This window comes from Lolium rigidum, chromosome 2, assembly GCF_022539505.1.
Source record: "Lolium rigidum isolate FL_2022 chromosome 2, APGP_CSIRO_Lrig_0.1, whole genome shotgun sequence".
NCBI lineage: Eukaryota > Viridiplantae > Streptophyta > Magnoliopsida > Poales > Poaceae > Lolium > Lolium rigidum.
In genome coordinates this window covers 271,282,146-271,299,115 of record NC_061509.1, presented here as the reverse complement: position 1 = coordinate 271,299,115, position 16,970 = coordinate 271,282,146, and the positions used below count along the sequence as shown (strand labels likewise).

Sequence of the window (16,970 nt, the reverse complement as noted above, 5' to 3'; positions counted from 1 at the left end):
TCTATAAGGATGAGACTTGAACAGACGACATACCCTAATTATTGCACCTTAATCTGAGGAGGAAATAAGAAAGTTTTTTTTTCAAATGCAACACAAAAAGCTCCCGGTTTAGATGGTTTTTCAGCTGATTTCTACCATAACTTATGGGATGTCATTAAATTGTACCTTCTAGATTTGTTAAGCTTTATGCATGATAGATTCCTCCTGAAATTTTGTGAGATAATTTTATTACCTAAGAAACAAAGCAGAAAGGATCTAACAACATCTGCCCGTATGTATTTTTAATGTTAGTTTTAAAAGTTTCACCAAGGTTGCAACAATCAGGCTAAACATAGTGGCAGATCATGTGTTTCATCCGGCTCAGGCTACGTTTATGCAAGCTCGTAACATCCTATATGGGGTGGTTATCCTTCATGAAACAGTCTACAAACTTCATAAGAAAATTTTGAATTGGTAATTTTAAAAATTGATTTTTTGAAAGTCTATGACCAAATCAAGTGGTTTTTCCTCCAACAGATTCTCAGAATGAAAGATTTTTCTACAGAGTAGCGTACTTTAATTCATAGATTTTTGTCACGGGTTAGTGCTGCCATTGAACTCAATGTTGACATTGTAAAATACTTCCAGACAAAGAAAGGAGTATGATAGGGCGGTCCATTATTGGCAATGTTTCTTAATGTAGTGGTTGATGCTTGTCATCATGATTGGGCATGCAAAATATGATGGCCATATTGTAGGTGTGATTCCTCATCTTGTTGAAGGTGAATTATCTATCCTACAATAAGTTGGCAATACAATCCTTTTTATCGAACATGACATCGAAAACACACGGAATATGCAGTTAATTTTGTCAGCTTTCGAGCAACTATCAGGTATAAAATTAATTTTCATAAGAGCGAACTGTTTTGTTTCGATGAGGCTCAAGACGAGGCCAAACATTCTGCTGAGTTATTTGGCTACGGATATGATCAGGTTCTTGTTAGGTATTTGGATATTCCGATTCATTTCTGAAGACTCACAAATGCCCTATGTAAATTAGTGGAGTAGTGTCTACAATTAAGATTAAGTAGTGGGAAAGCTAAAATATTATCATTCGGAGGAAGATTGCTTATCATTAACTGGCACTAACTAACATGGTAATGTACATGATATTTGTTTTCCAACTTTCAATAGGAGTTTATATTTCCGATCAAGACTCTTTTGGCAAGGAGATAGTGTCTAAAAGAAATATCGACTGGCTAAGTGGTGTGTGATTCATCACGCTGAGGATCAAGGAGGGTTTGGGATTTATGACCTTGAGGTCAAGAATAGAGCTTAATATACACGATAGTGGGAATTCATAGTATGTACAAAACATTAATCCAGCCAAACATGCCGGTTGATAAAAAAATTGTGGAACATGAAGATTCCGCTCAAAACTAAGATATTTGCGTGATATCTTCGTCAAGGTGAAATCGTCACCAAAAACAACCTTGTTAAACATAATTGACATGGAAGTAAAAAAATTGTGTCATCTTTCACCATAATAATATTACAAAACGCTTATTCTTCTACTGCTCTTTTGCTAGATCTATATGGTAAAACATCCATATAGGTTCTACTTTATACCCACCAGGTAGCGTTGCGGATATATTGGGCAATTAGCTCAATGGTGTGGCTTATATGTTTGAACTACTTATTAGGGTCGGAGAGATTACCGTTATTTGGTCGCTATGGTTATGTACGAATGAAAAGGTTTTTGATGACAATAATTCTTCCCTCATTCATGCACCTCATTCATGCAGGTTATCTACCGGTGGATAGCTATGTTCCGTTCATGGTCGTCTCTACAGCGTATCGAGCATGGCGACCTGTTTATTGTTTCGATGAAGGGAATACATTAGTACACGAAGATATCAATTACACCCAGACTCTGCAACAACGTCATTCCCCAATGGTAGTGCGGAGGCACACAGCCGAAAAAAGAAGCTAACAAGGAAAGCCGTGTTATAGTGTTCCAGTCCTTACAACAACCAACACAAACACCACCATGACCACACCTGAAGTCCAAGTTTTCCAAAAAATGACTCGCTTAGGATGTGTATACGCGGTTGGAGGATACTGCTAGGGATATTTTTTACCTACCATTTTTTTTTTCCGATAAAGGGCACTTTATTACTCAAAAGTTTTAATCAAATTACCCGGCATCTGCATAGCCGAAGATGTTCATAGCTGTCCAACAGTATAAAACACACCAAAACACTACAAGATTGCGGAAACAAGAACAACTAGTCATCAGAAAAGGCCACATGAGGCAAAATCCTACGATTATGTAGCCAACCATGTTGGGTAATAAACTCCTTAGCCGTTTCCTCCAACTATGTAGATGCCTCTGTAAAAAGGTCGCGTCCTCCAAGCGCTGGAGCGGCGGCCATGAACGGAGCAAAGTCATACACCGATAGATGACCTGCATTAGAGAAGAATTTTTATCATCAAAAATCTTGTCATTCCTACATAGTCATAGCAACCATATTATGGCAATCGCTCCCACTCTAATAAGAACCTTAAACCTAGAATCCATCCCATTTAGCCAATTGCTAAAAATATTTGCAATCCTTCGGGGATATAAGGTAGAGCCTATCTAAATGATTGACCATATAGACCTAGCTAACCGACACTGAAAGAAAAGATGTTTTATTGTCTTTTCTTCATGATAGAAAACACATTTCGTACAGTCATGTTAGTTGCATTTTGCAAGGTTACCTTTAGTAAGAATAACGTAACGACGAAGGTCCCATGCAAAAAACCTTAGTTTTCAACATTATCTTCGTCTTCCAAATGTTTTTATTATCAAGCATCGGCTGAATGGGTTTAACTAAATCCTTATACATGGATCCTGCCGAGAATACACCATTCTTGATAAGTCCCCAACAAAATTCATCAGATCGTGTAGCAACTAGACTAAGTTTAAGTATTGTAGCATCTCATTCCAAGAACCAACCGGGGTCCAACATTTATGGCAGCGTAATTTATGGATTAGTCGACCATCACCATAGGGCCTTCGCAGTTTCTGTGATGTTTACTTGTAGTGCGCCTTTTATCTTTTATTTTGTTGTTAACACTTTTGAATGTGTGCCGTTGTGTGCATCTTTGTCATGCAGAAGCCCAGTATAATGCTTAAATATTTTAAATAATAAAGCACACTTTATCGAGAGAATAAAAATCACATTCTTATTTGCTTGTTTCCTCTCGAAGTTTGCACTCACACAAAGTATGATTCGTAGTAGCTGTAAAAAAAGTATCATTCACTGTATTATTATGTTATAGATTCAGTCGTACGACTGATTAGCCATATTATTATTGAAGCAAACCCTTTGTGCCAGTCAAACTAGATAGATGGACAAAGGGATTGAGGTGGAGAAGGGTATTGGGTGAATCTTTCACCCAATCCCCGTGAGATAATACTCAGCGAAACACCTGAAACCTCCACTGCCAAACAAGGCCTGAAGGACTAGCCAGCTAAGCAAAATTAGAAGTGCTTGACGGAGGATAATGGGATCTTGGTGGCGGCGCGCCCGAACGTTATGGGGCAGCAGCAGACGAACTGCAGGTTCTGGAAGCTGCAGAACCCCCTCTCGTTGCCGAGCCCGATCCGGACGCAGTGCTCCGTGCACATGTCCTCACTGCACGGCACCATCCGCTCGCACTTGGACGGGTCCGTCGACATCGGCATGGTCACCACCTCCTTCTCCTGATGCGTCTCGCCGCCTGCACACAAGATCGCACACGTCGAGACCACATAGAAAGAAAGTGCATGGAGTAATATTATGTGTGTTTTAGCAAAACAAAAGAAATATTGTGTTTTGCACGAAGCCGGAGATTCAGAACATACCTGTGGCGTGTGATGCGCAGCAGCACGACAGCAGCAGAGCGGCGGCTAGGAGGAGAAGAGCAGCCTTGGGACTGCTGGCCATTTTGGGTTAACGGACGGACAGATGGGAATGGGTTTCTTCTTCTTCTCGAAAAAAGAGTCCAATGTATAGCCTGTTATATCGTTTGCAGTGTTATTTGGTTGGACGTCGGGTTATATACACGCGCGATGGGTGAAAATTAGCACTGGATTGATATGCCTGTGAATCACGTGGTAAATCTGCTTGAGATTTTCTTGGTATATTAATGCAGAGATTTTCTCTTCTATGCCTTCGAGTGAATTGTACTACTCCTTTTGATCCTAAATACTTGTTGTAGATTTAGGCTAAATATAAGCCGATTTTATCTAGATTTACTGAACTTGTGACACATATTTAGGGCCAGAGGGAATAATTAATTTGCATTCGCGATTTCGCGTGGTGGAATGATCTTGGCCGTGCTAAAAAAAGACAAACGAAATCTTACAGAATATGGACGAGATATTTGTATATATATTCTTAGTATTGGCATTAACAGCTAGCATATTTTTCTGTCGCACCATTCTTTTTTTTTCATGGTTCATCATATTTTCATTGATTGCATGTCAACATAATATTTGGAATGCTTAAGCTATTTACGATTTATAGTATAGATTTTTTCTTTTGACCGGGAGGATAGACGATTGATCTGGCAGTGTTCAAGAATCAAGTGACATGTCTATTTCAATATACGAGGATTGCACCGAGGAACGAAATGAAAGCAACGTCATACTTTAAGACCTGGAGTTGGGCATGACCTTTGAGATTGTGCGCGACGTGTGAGGGTACTACAATGACAAATACGCAAAAGCAAAAGGATCTGGTTCGACGAGAAGAAACCCAAACATCAATGATAATCGAGATGTGAAGTACCTTGCTCTTTGTTGTTCTCACTAGGGCGAGACTCACTCGAACCCAAGAAATATATTGAAACCAAATTAACTACTGGCCCGATGGCAAGTTTCATCTTTCAACAGTCATTTTGGATTACATTAAACCCACATAAATCTTGGCTATTTAGATGCAACAAATGGTTGGACTTTTCATTTTAAGAGAAGGCTTGAGTTTAAAGTAATCAAGAATTTTACTCTTTTGTTGTGGCCTTTGGCAAGAAAGAATATCGCAACTACCTTGAGAAAATAAGAAAACTGGAACTTGGAAGTGGTGACGCTAAGTCCGTTGGTGACTATTTATGAACATGCAATCCGGCAATCCAATCGTTTCTAGTGCCATTGATGTTGAATTGTTGATGATGAATCTCCACCACGTAATGTATTTTGAGCTTATGGAAGAAGTATAGCAGTTTATGACCCTTTCAATGACAGTCATAACTCTCGGCGCCACATGCTTGGTGAGCAAATATGACACGCCGTTTGCTTGTGTTTGCTGGAGCGAATCATCATGCACAACCTGCATTGCTATGATGTGCTTTATTGGTTATCAAGTGGTGATACTCAAACATTTGTTTGGTTGTTTGAAGCATGGCTGACGTGCACGTTAAATCGTCAACCAAAAGCTATCATGACCGATCGAGCATAAGCAAATAAGAATGTTGTGCAAAATGTTTTTCCAGATTGCTAGATATAGTTGTTGCCTGTGGCATATCACGGAGAAGATACTACCTGAGAAGATGTGAAATATGATTACAGCAAAGATTGCTATTGGTTGTCTATGATTTTTTAGGAGGGCGATTGTATCCTAACTCACCAGAGATTTTAGTGGGAGGCCTCAGTCTTTCGGAGATGCTCGTAGGGTAGGATGTATGTACGCGAGCGTCCCTTGTGGTGGAATCAGCCCACCCAGGTTTAAGTCCTAGACTTGGCATGGGTGTTGCATTTACCTGGATTTATTTCAGGATTTAATCGGTGCTATGCTTTCAGTGGTAGGTGACGTGCCCATCAACAGCGAGGAGCTAGTGGTGACTTCGTTAACTTCAAGATATGTCGACGCAGTCCCTCGGAGGTGCTCATAGGGGTAGGGTGTGTATGCGTGCGTTCATAGGAATGTTTGTACGTGCGTGTTTGTGAGCGTCTGCGTTGTACTGTGTTCTCAAAAAAAAAACGAGCGTCCGCATTTCTACCGTGTTTCTTAAAAAAAACAGCGTCCTGCCATCGTGCTCGTCCACCCTCAGTTATATGTTCCCTGCCCGTCGATGTTCAAGTTGCTGGACCGACACGACATACGTACATATTATATGATCTGCACGGAGCAAACTCTAATGTTGTATGCACGCAAGAAGAAGAACTTTATTAACGCAGAAATGCTACGTATAGGTCGTGTGCCTTTCGGCCACACTCTTAATTTACACGCACGTACGAAGAAAGAACTAGGAGGAGATGACTGGCGTCTTGGCGTCGGCGGCGGCGCGCCGGAACGGCACGGAGCAGCAGCAGTAGAAGTTGAGGCCGCGGTAGGTGCAGAAGCCCTTGGAGTCGTGCAGGCCGATGAGGACGCAGTAGTCGTTGCAATTATCGGGGGTGCACCGGAACATCTCCGAGCACTTGGGGTCCGTGGTCCGCCCCGTGGTCGTCGCCGGCGCCGCCGCCGCCTTCACGTCGCCTGCAGGCACAGATCAAAAAATGCACGTCAAGATCGACCACACAAGACACAAAACACTTAAAATGGAGTATGTGCCAACAGGCAACGGCCAAGAGTTCCATGCCTTGAGTGGTGGCGTCTGGAGACGCGTAGCAAGACGAGATCAGGACGCCGGCGGCGAGGAGGAGGAGAGCTGCCGGGAGAAATGGCGACTTGGGACTGGCGGCCATTTTGGGTGGACGGAACGGATCGGAGCGGAGTGTCTGGAGACGGGATTTCTCTCTTTGTCTGTCCTGTGTACCGTGTGTTTTGCTCTGTGATTTTGGTGGGTGTAGCAGCTGTTATTTATAGGCTGGTAAATAAATTTGGGCGTGCGGGATCATCGGCTTGTGATTCGCCTCGCAAATGCCAGGGAATACGCTCTTAATGTTGTTTCCCCCAGTCAATGCTCAGTTAATTTGCCACATTTTGGCAGTAGAATCGCAACGAATAACAGCACACGATCTCTCTCTCTCTCTCTTCTTCTTCACGTACGTACATAACTGCAATAATAGGCTACAAGACAGCCCGGAAAACCACATGCTCAATCCATTTGTATTTACGAAACGGAAATGAATGTTAGCATACCGAATTGTCATAAACCGTTCAAAACTAGTGCGTGTAGAAAGTTATGCTGTAGACCCAAAACACATGTCTAGTATATCGATCACAACCAATCAAACTGTCATTTCAAAGCTGTACCGTACTACTATGATGTATCGCAGACAGCAAAACCTAACAGTTGGGAGTATGCGTTGCAAGTGTCGCTAACATTTCGCTCCATTATCAAAGTCACTATTGGAAATGGTTCCTCTACTTCCTTCTGGTTTGATTGTTGGATTGGCAACATACCCCTCTCGGAGCGCTTCCCTGCCTTTTTTTCTCACTCTGTTAGGAAAAACGTTTTTGTTTCTTCCATCCTTAGCTCAGGCATCCAGAACAATTTAGGACCACGCTTGTCTAGTGCTTGTCATGGAAGACCTCCTTACGTTATCCACTTATTCTACGAATTTGGCTCTGTGGTTCTGCATTCCGATGAACCGGATCAACGAGTGAGCCACCTCTCTAATACCATGTTCTCGAACAAGTGTTTCTATGCCAATTCTTTCAAGCATCTACATGTGGATGTCTTGGCGAAAAAGGTCCAGAGAAACGCATACCCCTTGGAGTTCAAGATTTCCAGCTAGCTGGCTAGGCGTCGATGCCTCCCCACAAACGGAAGGAAGACGCTTCCGACATCTTCTAGCAACCTCTGCCTCCTACCCCTCCTATGTTCAAGACGAAGACACCGAGCATCTGCTCCTCAAATGCTCCATGGCGTGCGAAGTTTGGGCTGTGTTCTTCCCACAGTTCAGCTCCTTCCCGACGAGCTTTCACTTATGGTCTCTTCGCAGCCGCTCTTATGAGGACTCCACCATGATCACCGTTGTAGTCCCAGTCAAAACAAAAACTGTCGCTAACATCAGTGTACCATAAGCCGGTGTACCATAAGCCAGTGACGCAAAGTTTCCAGCCTCAAAGTCAGAGAATCCCATTCACATTTGCACAGATCAAATAGGAACAACACTAAGAATTCAGAACTTACTTTATAGGTCGCTCGCAAGGCTCAGCGATTTCACAACTGTCAAACGCCAATTGCAGTGAGTTCCAGTTAAGCACCCAAATGTTACATTTTACATCTCATAAGAACTAACAAGATGGAACACGGGAGGCAGCTTTAGGCCTTTTCTTCTATGTCCTTTTTTGGGCTACACACACCTATCGAGAGAAAATACAGTTTCTTCCTCAAACTCACCGCAACCATCACTAAACAGCTCAACCGCAAGGGGAACCAGCTACACTTCCTTATTCGCCTTGGGAGTACAACACAATCGATAACGCATAACATCGCCGAACTCAACTCATTCTATGACACGGCTGAAGAAATGTCAATTATCTGGAGAAGAAAAAGAAACTATCTAGGTGCATTTTCTTATTATTGCTACTTCCACAACTTGACAGAATTGTCGTGGCTCGCAGAAGCCACCATTCCAGTTACTGGTGATTGTGCCAACGCCGCAATAAGACCTTCATGAGCCTGTACCGTCATGCTTTGGTTCTTTACCATGTTCCATAGCTCCATAGACTGCACCGATAGAATGTTGATGAGAAATTTATAGTAAAGCACGCATACACAATATGTAACATGTTCTACGCAACAAAACCTGGGCATTACAAAACATATCAATTGGAGTTTCTGCTAGCAGGTGATAGTTAGATAAGAAATTACTAGTACGTATGTTATAAATTAGAGTAATTTCTTGTAAACAAAGAAGAAAATACTAAAGAAAGGTAAGTTTAAGGCCTTTAGACAAAATTCAAATATATATTATTAGAAGTTCAAAACTCAACGGAAGAGCAAGTACTACCTGGTAGCCTCCAATCACCAAGAGATTGGTATAACTTGGGTGGAACACACAAGAATGGAACTTATTTCCATTTGAGCTGACCTCATGAATGCACTCTCCTGATGATATTGACCAAACCTTTACTAGATCCTGGCTAACAGAAGCAAGGTACTCCCCGGTGTTGTCCCAGCACACTGACTGAACGTCTGTGTTATGGCCCTGAGATTAAAATCAAATCCTTAAGTTTCATGATTACTTGGCAAAATCAGATTGATTACATGCACAACTTCATTAAAAATCTCTCAATGCCGGAATGTTAAATGTGCATGTGCAGAAGAAATGGCAGAAGAAAGGATTGCAAAAGAACTTTTTTTTAGATAGAGAAAAGGCACTTGGCCTGGCTTTATAGAAAGCACACTGCGAAAGAACTCAGTGAAAGGAATGAAACATTGACGTGGTGATTAACAACAAACCTGCAGGATGTACTTTTTGGTATGTGTGTCAACATCAAATATAGAAACAACATTTTCAGAAGCAGCTGCGAGAAACTGTCCGGTGTTAGGTTGAAAACGAACTTGAGCAGTACCACCCTGTCAGAGAGAAGTAGTCAGAATTATGAAATGGCAAATTATTCAATCATATTTTTTTGTTTATTAGATAAGTTCTTAAGAAACTTTTAAGGGGCCAGAAAGAAGAGTACTAACCTTTATAACACGCACACAGGCAAGCTGAGTCACGTTCCAGTATCGAATTTCACCATTGCCATCACAAGAGCACAAAAGGTCTGTCTTCTTTGGATGAAAATCTAGCGATGTGACATGACCATTATGCCCAGTAAATGTATGCTGAGAGTATCCAGGCTGCCAAACAAAAAAATCAAGTTTATATATATGCCTCTAATTTATTTTTACAATGATCAAGCCTCATATTATATCCGCACAAATAATATTGGGTAACTTGATATAACATGTACTGGGAGGCAGGGTGTGTGAGCATATGTTGCAAGAGGACGCAGTGAGGCACACCAAAATAGCCCACTAAGCAATAGCTTGCCACTAGTAGCACATACGAGTGCAATATTGGGCAAATTTTGGCTAAACTCGCTGGAAATCAGATTTCAGCAGTACAAAAGTTAAACTGGACAACACTTGTTCCAATTTCTTGTATCTTTACTAAAAAAGAAAAGAAAAGTATGAACTGCGCCAACACATGAGGAAACCTGGTGCTGACTGCCAAGTCTTATTCACCGTAACACTCAGTCTGGGTTTAAAATCCCATCAATACCCAGCCTGGTTTTCTATTTCTTTATCACTAACATGCTGTCTCACAGCTTAAGAGCATGACAACAGAAATGCCTAGCGTGGAAGTCGAACACGGTATATGATGGTTGTGCTCATGCAATCTTTTGCCACTAGGCTAGATGCATTCAACAGATTCCCAATGTGGTGCAGTGCCATTAATATACTAAACAACATTCAAGTTTGATTCACAAAATTCGAACATTTTTTTCTGAACTTCCAGAAATCTCACTCTTGTTTTTAACAGATATATTTTTCCTGGCACATAAATAAACTGACAAGCATAACTTACGTCTGCAGCGTTCCATAGTTTAATTGTTCTGTCAAAAGATGATGTTGCCATCTGCATGGAGATAGGTCTGAAACGGACATCAGTGATAATGCCAGTGTGCTCTTCTGGTAAATAGTGTGTCTGGAAAGTGTCCATGTTCCAAAGTACAGCCTGAGAGGAACAAAATCAAGGAACCATACTCATAAATACCAACGGTGCAAAGGGGTTCCACTCTTAATAGGAAAAGGTTCACCAAAGTATGGCAGCTGCACATACCTTCTTTTCGTGTCCAGCACTAGCCAAGATCTTCCCGTCATACGAAAAGTTGCAGCATACTATCTTGCTGTTGCTTGTTCGCCAACAATTAACCTCACTAAAGGTAAAACCTAAAGAAAAAGGGCATGTCATACGATGTTTGAAAGATACTAGAAACATCAGAAATTCTACCTTTCGAAGCTGCTGGGTTAGGCTCTGTGGGGCCTCCTTTAAGTGCGGCAAAAATATCCCTGGCATCTCCATCATCATTGGACAAGAAAGATTCGACATTATCATCTAATGAGCCAACATCACCAAAAGGTTCAAGATCATCCTGTTAAAAATAACAAAGACCTTACATATTTTTCTGACATAGAATGATCATTAGATACATCCAACAAAACATATTATATGGAAAAGGTAAATGAGCTACCATTTGATTTGACGAGGATGCAAGTCCAGCTCCATCTGCGCCATACATCATTAAATTTTTTGGAACATGCCGCATATTGCCAGCCATTCCAAGTCCTTCAGGTGTATGTGTGGATGGAGTTGACGGCGGAGAGTTGGCAGAAGGGCCAACCGTATTTCCTGTTCCAGTACTATTTGCTGGGCCTGACGATGTAGTTTGCTTTCTTTTTCTATTGTTCTGGATATAAACAATTAAATACTTAGTAAAAAACACAGTAGATATAAGATGACCACGAGTACATCATAAAGAAGCAAATTTCAAGAATCATAAATTTAAAAATATTTTTTCTGGAAAACCAGTTCATTAGTCAGCATTAATTAATTCAAACTGAAATAGACCCAAAAATGGAAAATGAATCAGAGGTCAAATAACTTTTTGACAGTTACATGTATATAGAGTTGGGACACCTGGGTTGTGGATTGGAGTAGCCACCAACTAGTTTGAAATAGTTTGATAAAAGAAGAAAAGAAAATAAAAGATAACCTGTCAACAAACCACCCCAGCACCACTGGACAGGTGTGCAACCAGGGAAAAAAACAGGAAGAAAAGGTAAAGAAGACATTTGCAACCGTTAATATGATGGAGTTGGATATTGGAATTTTCTAAATGGAATACCTAAGTCAAACAGAAAGAAACAATACTATACTGTGTTGTCTTTTCCTGGCTTTTACTAGTAAACATCTTAATTCATATTGTGTGCTCTGTATTTCAGATAAATTAATAATAGAACTGAAACTTGTTGACAAAAGTGCAACAGTAGGGCGAAAGGCTTTTATTTCTAGACAGGTATAGAGTTTTAACTTTGTAGGAGTAAATTTGCACACTAATAAATTATCATGAATAAAAAGATAAATTCCAGGGGTAAATTTAAACATGGATTAACTTTCAAGAATAGAAAATATATCCCACAGACTGGGCAAACTGTCAAAACCTGTTGCATTTGCTGCTGTTGATTTTGCTGCTGCTGCTGTTGCTGGTTCTGCTGCTGCTGTTGCTGAAGTTGTTCCTGTGGTTGCTGAGAAGATGTTTGCTGCATCTGTATAATTTTCAGCTCTAGTTAGATTCCAACAATCTAGAGATAAATAAAACAATATCTTAAGATCAAACTCCACGCAAGGGATACACACTTGCAAAATAAACAAACCTTCATGAGATATTCTTGGTCTGGTCTAATTTTTGGTGAACTGGATTGCATTGGGGAACTAATGCATCCATCAGTCCCAACAGGTTGTCCGTCTTTACCATTCATGCCAACCCCCCTGGCTAGTGTTGTAAATCTACGGGGGTCCATATCTCCATAATGACTTGAGTTACCAAGGCTCCCTTGTACTTGAGCCTGTGCTAAGAGTTGCTGCTGTTGTTGCGGCGACATAAGTTGAAACTGTGACTGTGTTGAAAGAAATGGCTTCTGCATTTGAGCACCTAAATTTGGTCGAAGTTGGTCTATTCCCTGTAAGAAGGTTATTAGATTCCAGAGCAAAACATGAATATGGCAGACAATAAATATATAGGGAGCTTACAGTTAATGGCCAGCCCTTCAAAGGTAGACCACTCACTCCTTGGTTCAGTCCTGTTGACAAGAAGATATATCTCACCAAGAAAGCAGAATAAAAAAACGAGAGAAGGATAATTTTCCTGTTGAACTTGATTATGAATATCTCGCATTATATTCATGAGATAATCCAATTATAACCAAACAAAAGGACCCAGAACAATAGATTTAGTATGTGTTTTAACATTATACGGCTAGTATTGCACAACTTTAGTCATAAGCTATACAAAGAACAACTTTAGTATGTGTTGACTCTAAAAAGGAATTAGAATATAGAGGAAAGCTACCTGCACCACCTAATCCAGGTTTTTGCTGCATTATTCCCTGTCCATATAAGGACGATGGATCCATGGGCATAGATCTTTGGGCTACACCCATGTTAGCTTCACTCTTAATATCCTGTTGCAGTGTATTCATTCAATCAATAGACTAATGGAAGAAACTGTGAACTGAAATAACACGACAAGGGGAGCTATAACCCACAATTGATTGCTGATTCCGAGCCTGAATCTGTTGCAGTGTAGTAGATACATTTCCTGCAGTTCCAGGAACTAATTGCCTATTTGCACAAAACATGATATATTTAGTGAGAATGCCAATAACACTTTGATATTTAATCTAACTTCTTTTTCCGAAAAATCCATCAAAATGAGGAGATGATATATGGAGGATCACCCTGTATGGTTTGTTGCTGCCGACTTAAGAAGAGCCATCCTACTAGCATCGATAAGCTGCGATCCCTCGGAATCCATGGAATGAGGGTGCTTCAAGCGCTCTTCGTACATCTTGGCAGCCAAAACACTTGCTGTCGATCCCAGAATGCCATCAGAGTTTAGGCCATTTATTGGGCCATTAAGCGAAGGATGGCCTGAATTGGTTCGCTGCATTTGAGCATGCCTTTGTTGGATAAGTTGCAATTGTTGCATCTGCATCTGCTGCTGGTGCTCTCTTGCTTTTATTTGTTGTGCCTGTATCCAAAGAAATATAGATTGGGCCAGAATGTGCAATCAATAACAATTGAACACATGCATGGCGAATGACTAAGTGATTCGAAGATTCCCAATTTACCTCTAGGTAAGCAGCTGCAACCTCAGAATGCTTCTCATTTGTCCTTGCAATAAATATATCCCAAAAGACAGACCACCACTCAAAGAGAAACCCCCCAGGAGCATCAATTGCTGCATGACAGACCAAATTTTATACCACAGTAAAATGTGTGCATCTCCTATAATAATAATAATAATAATAATAATAATAATAATAATAATAATACAGTTGCTAAAAAAATGGACAGAGGTTTATGTGGCACAATGTACCACACTGTGCAATTGCATGGGGTAATCTACATATCTGCTCATCGCCAGCTTCTGTCTGTTATAAACCACAACCTTGCCCTCAAGACCTAACATTAACACATGATGATACCTGGAATCTAGCAAACTCTTATCTTCCTTTTCTAGTTAATTTCCTCAATTAAGTCTTAACACACGATGCCATTGCTACCTCCTTTAGGTACTCTTACTCTTGAATTTTTATCTCTTTGAGGCTTCAAGTTATCAAAAAAAAATCCAACATGGAAAAAATATTCTCTAAATAACTGAGATAGAAAAATGACATGCACTGTGTCTTTTGGTGGGGCCAGATCATACGTTTATACTAATCAGATACTACTACTATAAATTTACAAGTGTAAAACAGAAAAACTATACTCCCTCCGATCCATAATAAGTGTTGTGGTTTTAGTTCATTTTTATTCAAATTCGGACTAAAACCATGACACTTATTGTGGATCGGAGGGAGTAGCAAACACGTATGTTCTTTGAAACCATTTGTTCGATTCAGCGGGCAATTCGGTGAGTTCAGATTTAGACAAGAGCCAATTCCAAGAAACCCACTTGTATAAGGTGTTGTTGAGGGCACACAAAGTATTACTAGCTAGCCCTTTATAACATATATCTAGCTGTAGTAAGCAAGTAGTTTGTTTGCAACTAAAATGGCAATTATTCAGTTTCACAGCATTTCGTAAGAAAATTAGTTCATATCACAATTGTCTGTCCAGTTTGCTCATGTTACTAACTCTACCATGCATGTGGCAATGCACAAAATTAGATTGGAGGCTTTCCACTCTAGTTTTCTTTCAAATGTGTATATGTGCCATTGTGGGGTCTTGTGAAGGTAATTTCCAGGCAGAGCTGATTCGAACCCAAGACCTCCAGGACACAAGTGTAGGTGCTCTGCCAGTGCGCTAGGCCGCCCTGCGATATTTACTGCTAAAATCACAATATAAAATTATCTTGATTCTAGAAGTTGTGCACGTAAAGTTCTGCTATACAGACTGCAGTACCATTATCGTCTATCGGTTAGTTAGGTTTGGTAGTTACCCAATAGGCATTCCCCCATGAGAATGAAAATAAAAACCCTTATTACTCACATGTCGGAGTGTATTTATCATGTTTCGTGGGTTGGTATTGGTCAGTACAAGCATGTGTGAAAATTCGACTTTCATAAAGTGCATCTGCAATTCATCTGTATAATCTATCTTTTTGTTTCGTCGAAAAAGTGAAATATGGAAGATACCCTGCATTTAACATGACCCGAATACATCCAGTGTTAATTTATCCACACACAAAAAATCGAGTGTTAGAATCTTTGCATATATAATAGTGGCATTAACCCTGAATCTCCATTAAGAAACCCATCAGTATATATGGTATATCAAAGATAGTTCATGCACGAAGAAACACCAAAAGTAAGAGATCCATGAAGTTTGTCTTTGCATGCATCCGCAGGGGAAGGATCCCTGTCGAGTTTTGTATAGAAGAATTCGTGAATATGACCTGGTGTTGCGAGCACGCGCGGAGGCTCGAACCCAGGCTGGCAGGCACGAGTCAGCACGTGTCCACCAGCCAGGCTACGCCTACTAGAGAACAAAAACACTATTAAGCTATAACAAAAACACTACAGATAAACCAGATCCTCACAACACAGTTAGTAACACCATCGAAAGTCATAGGTACAATAAAATGTAGCCTTGATCCAATACGAAGAGTGCACGCGCGAAGAAAATTTCCTAAGCACGAACGGGCCACGAATATCACCACCGTAGCTCGGAGGATGGCTCATGCAGAAATTACGCGCCAACTTAACCATGAACCTCCCAACCCCCTCTTTGAATTTGAAAATGTCCACCTTACGTCAGCTCGAACTCGCCTCGAGCATCTGTGCCGGATTTTGCCCAAAACTCTGCAAAGCCACCTTCAAGGCTAGAAGTCCCTGCCCTGATTTGGCATAGGACTGCCAGCTAGATCAAGTAAGGTTACTGATTGCCAGCCCTACTTAACACAAACCCTCCAGTAAACCCGAAGCTCGAATTCTCGGAGCAAATTAAGCTCACGGCAGTGCCAACCACTTGACATTGCGAATTCCCATCCCTGCCTAACACAAACACACTCGCTCACTCTTCCCCAACCAAGTTGGCCCCATGAAACAGCACAAGGATTCAGACAGATGAGCGGCAGCGGGGGGTTGGGGGACAGTACTCACCAACTGGGTCAGCGGCGACCTTCCCCTCCGCCATGAACGCCTTGGCGGTCGTCTGCAGGTTCCGCTTGAGCAAGTAGTCGTAGATATACACATCGAGCCTGCACCACCCCGCGGAAATTAGCCGAAACCAAAAAAATCCACACCAAAAAAACACACATCGAGAAGGCAGCGCAGCAGCTCACATCTTATCCGCTTCCCAATTGCTCTGCGCCATCCTGCAGCGGAAATGAAACCCAGGGGAAATCAGCGGGGGAGCGGGGCGAATCGAGGCCGAATTCGCGGGGGAAGGAAGGGATCAGAGGCCACATTACCGATTGGGGGCGATCCCGCGGCTCCGGGGGCCGAGAATCCGTCAGAAATCGCGCGACGGTGGGGGGAGCCGCCGGGAGGCGCCGCGCCCGAAAATCCAATGCTCGATCGGAGACGGCGGCGGCCCGCTCGGGAGCGGCGTGCCGGGAGGCCCGCCGAATTCCGGTGTGGGTGCGTGCACGCGCCCCGGCGAGAGCTCGTGCTGGCTGGGCTGGGCTGGCACCGCCTCGGAATGAGAGAGTAGTAGAGTAGATGGGACAGGGGAGGAGAGGGGAAGGAGAATGGAGATGAGGTAGGCTCGGAATGGTGAGCCGGTTCAAGAAGGTTCGGATGACAGGCAGGCGCCGGAATTTTGCAGGACTCAGCTCCAGGAATATACT

General features: G+C 41.8%; 1 protein-coding gene across 1 annotated transcript; it reads right to left on the bottom strand.

The window, feature by feature from the left end:
- Nucleotides 1-8,076: 8,076 nt before the first annotated feature.
- Nucleotides 8,077-16,692, bottom strand: LOC124693444 (transcriptional corepressor LEUNIG_HOMOLOG-like). Its single transcript, XM_047226921.1, has 18 exons — nucleotides 16,593-16,692; nucleotides 16,464-16,496; nucleotides 16,282-16,379; nucleotides 13,807-13,916; nucleotides 13,414-13,706; nucleotides 13,222-13,297; nucleotides 13,026-13,137; nucleotides 12,707-12,756; nucleotides 12,331-12,636; nucleotides 12,118-12,222; nucleotides 11,148-11,363; nucleotides 10,907-11,048; nucleotides 10,736-10,845; nucleotides 10,481-10,630; nucleotides 9,595-9,750; nucleotides 9,364-9,480; nucleotides 8,912-9,109; nucleotides 8,077-8,628 (listed from the first exon to the last, which is right to left on the bottom strand). Exons 2-18 carry the CDS (start codon nucleotides 16,493-16,495, stop codon nucleotides 8,485-8,487), a joined length of 2,415 nt encoding a protein of 804 aa, XP_047082877.1. The 5' UTR covers nucleotide 16,496; nucleotides 16,593-16,692; the 3' UTR covers nucleotides 8,077-8,484.
- Between the last annotated feature and the right edge of the window lie 278 nt (nucleotides 16,693-16,970).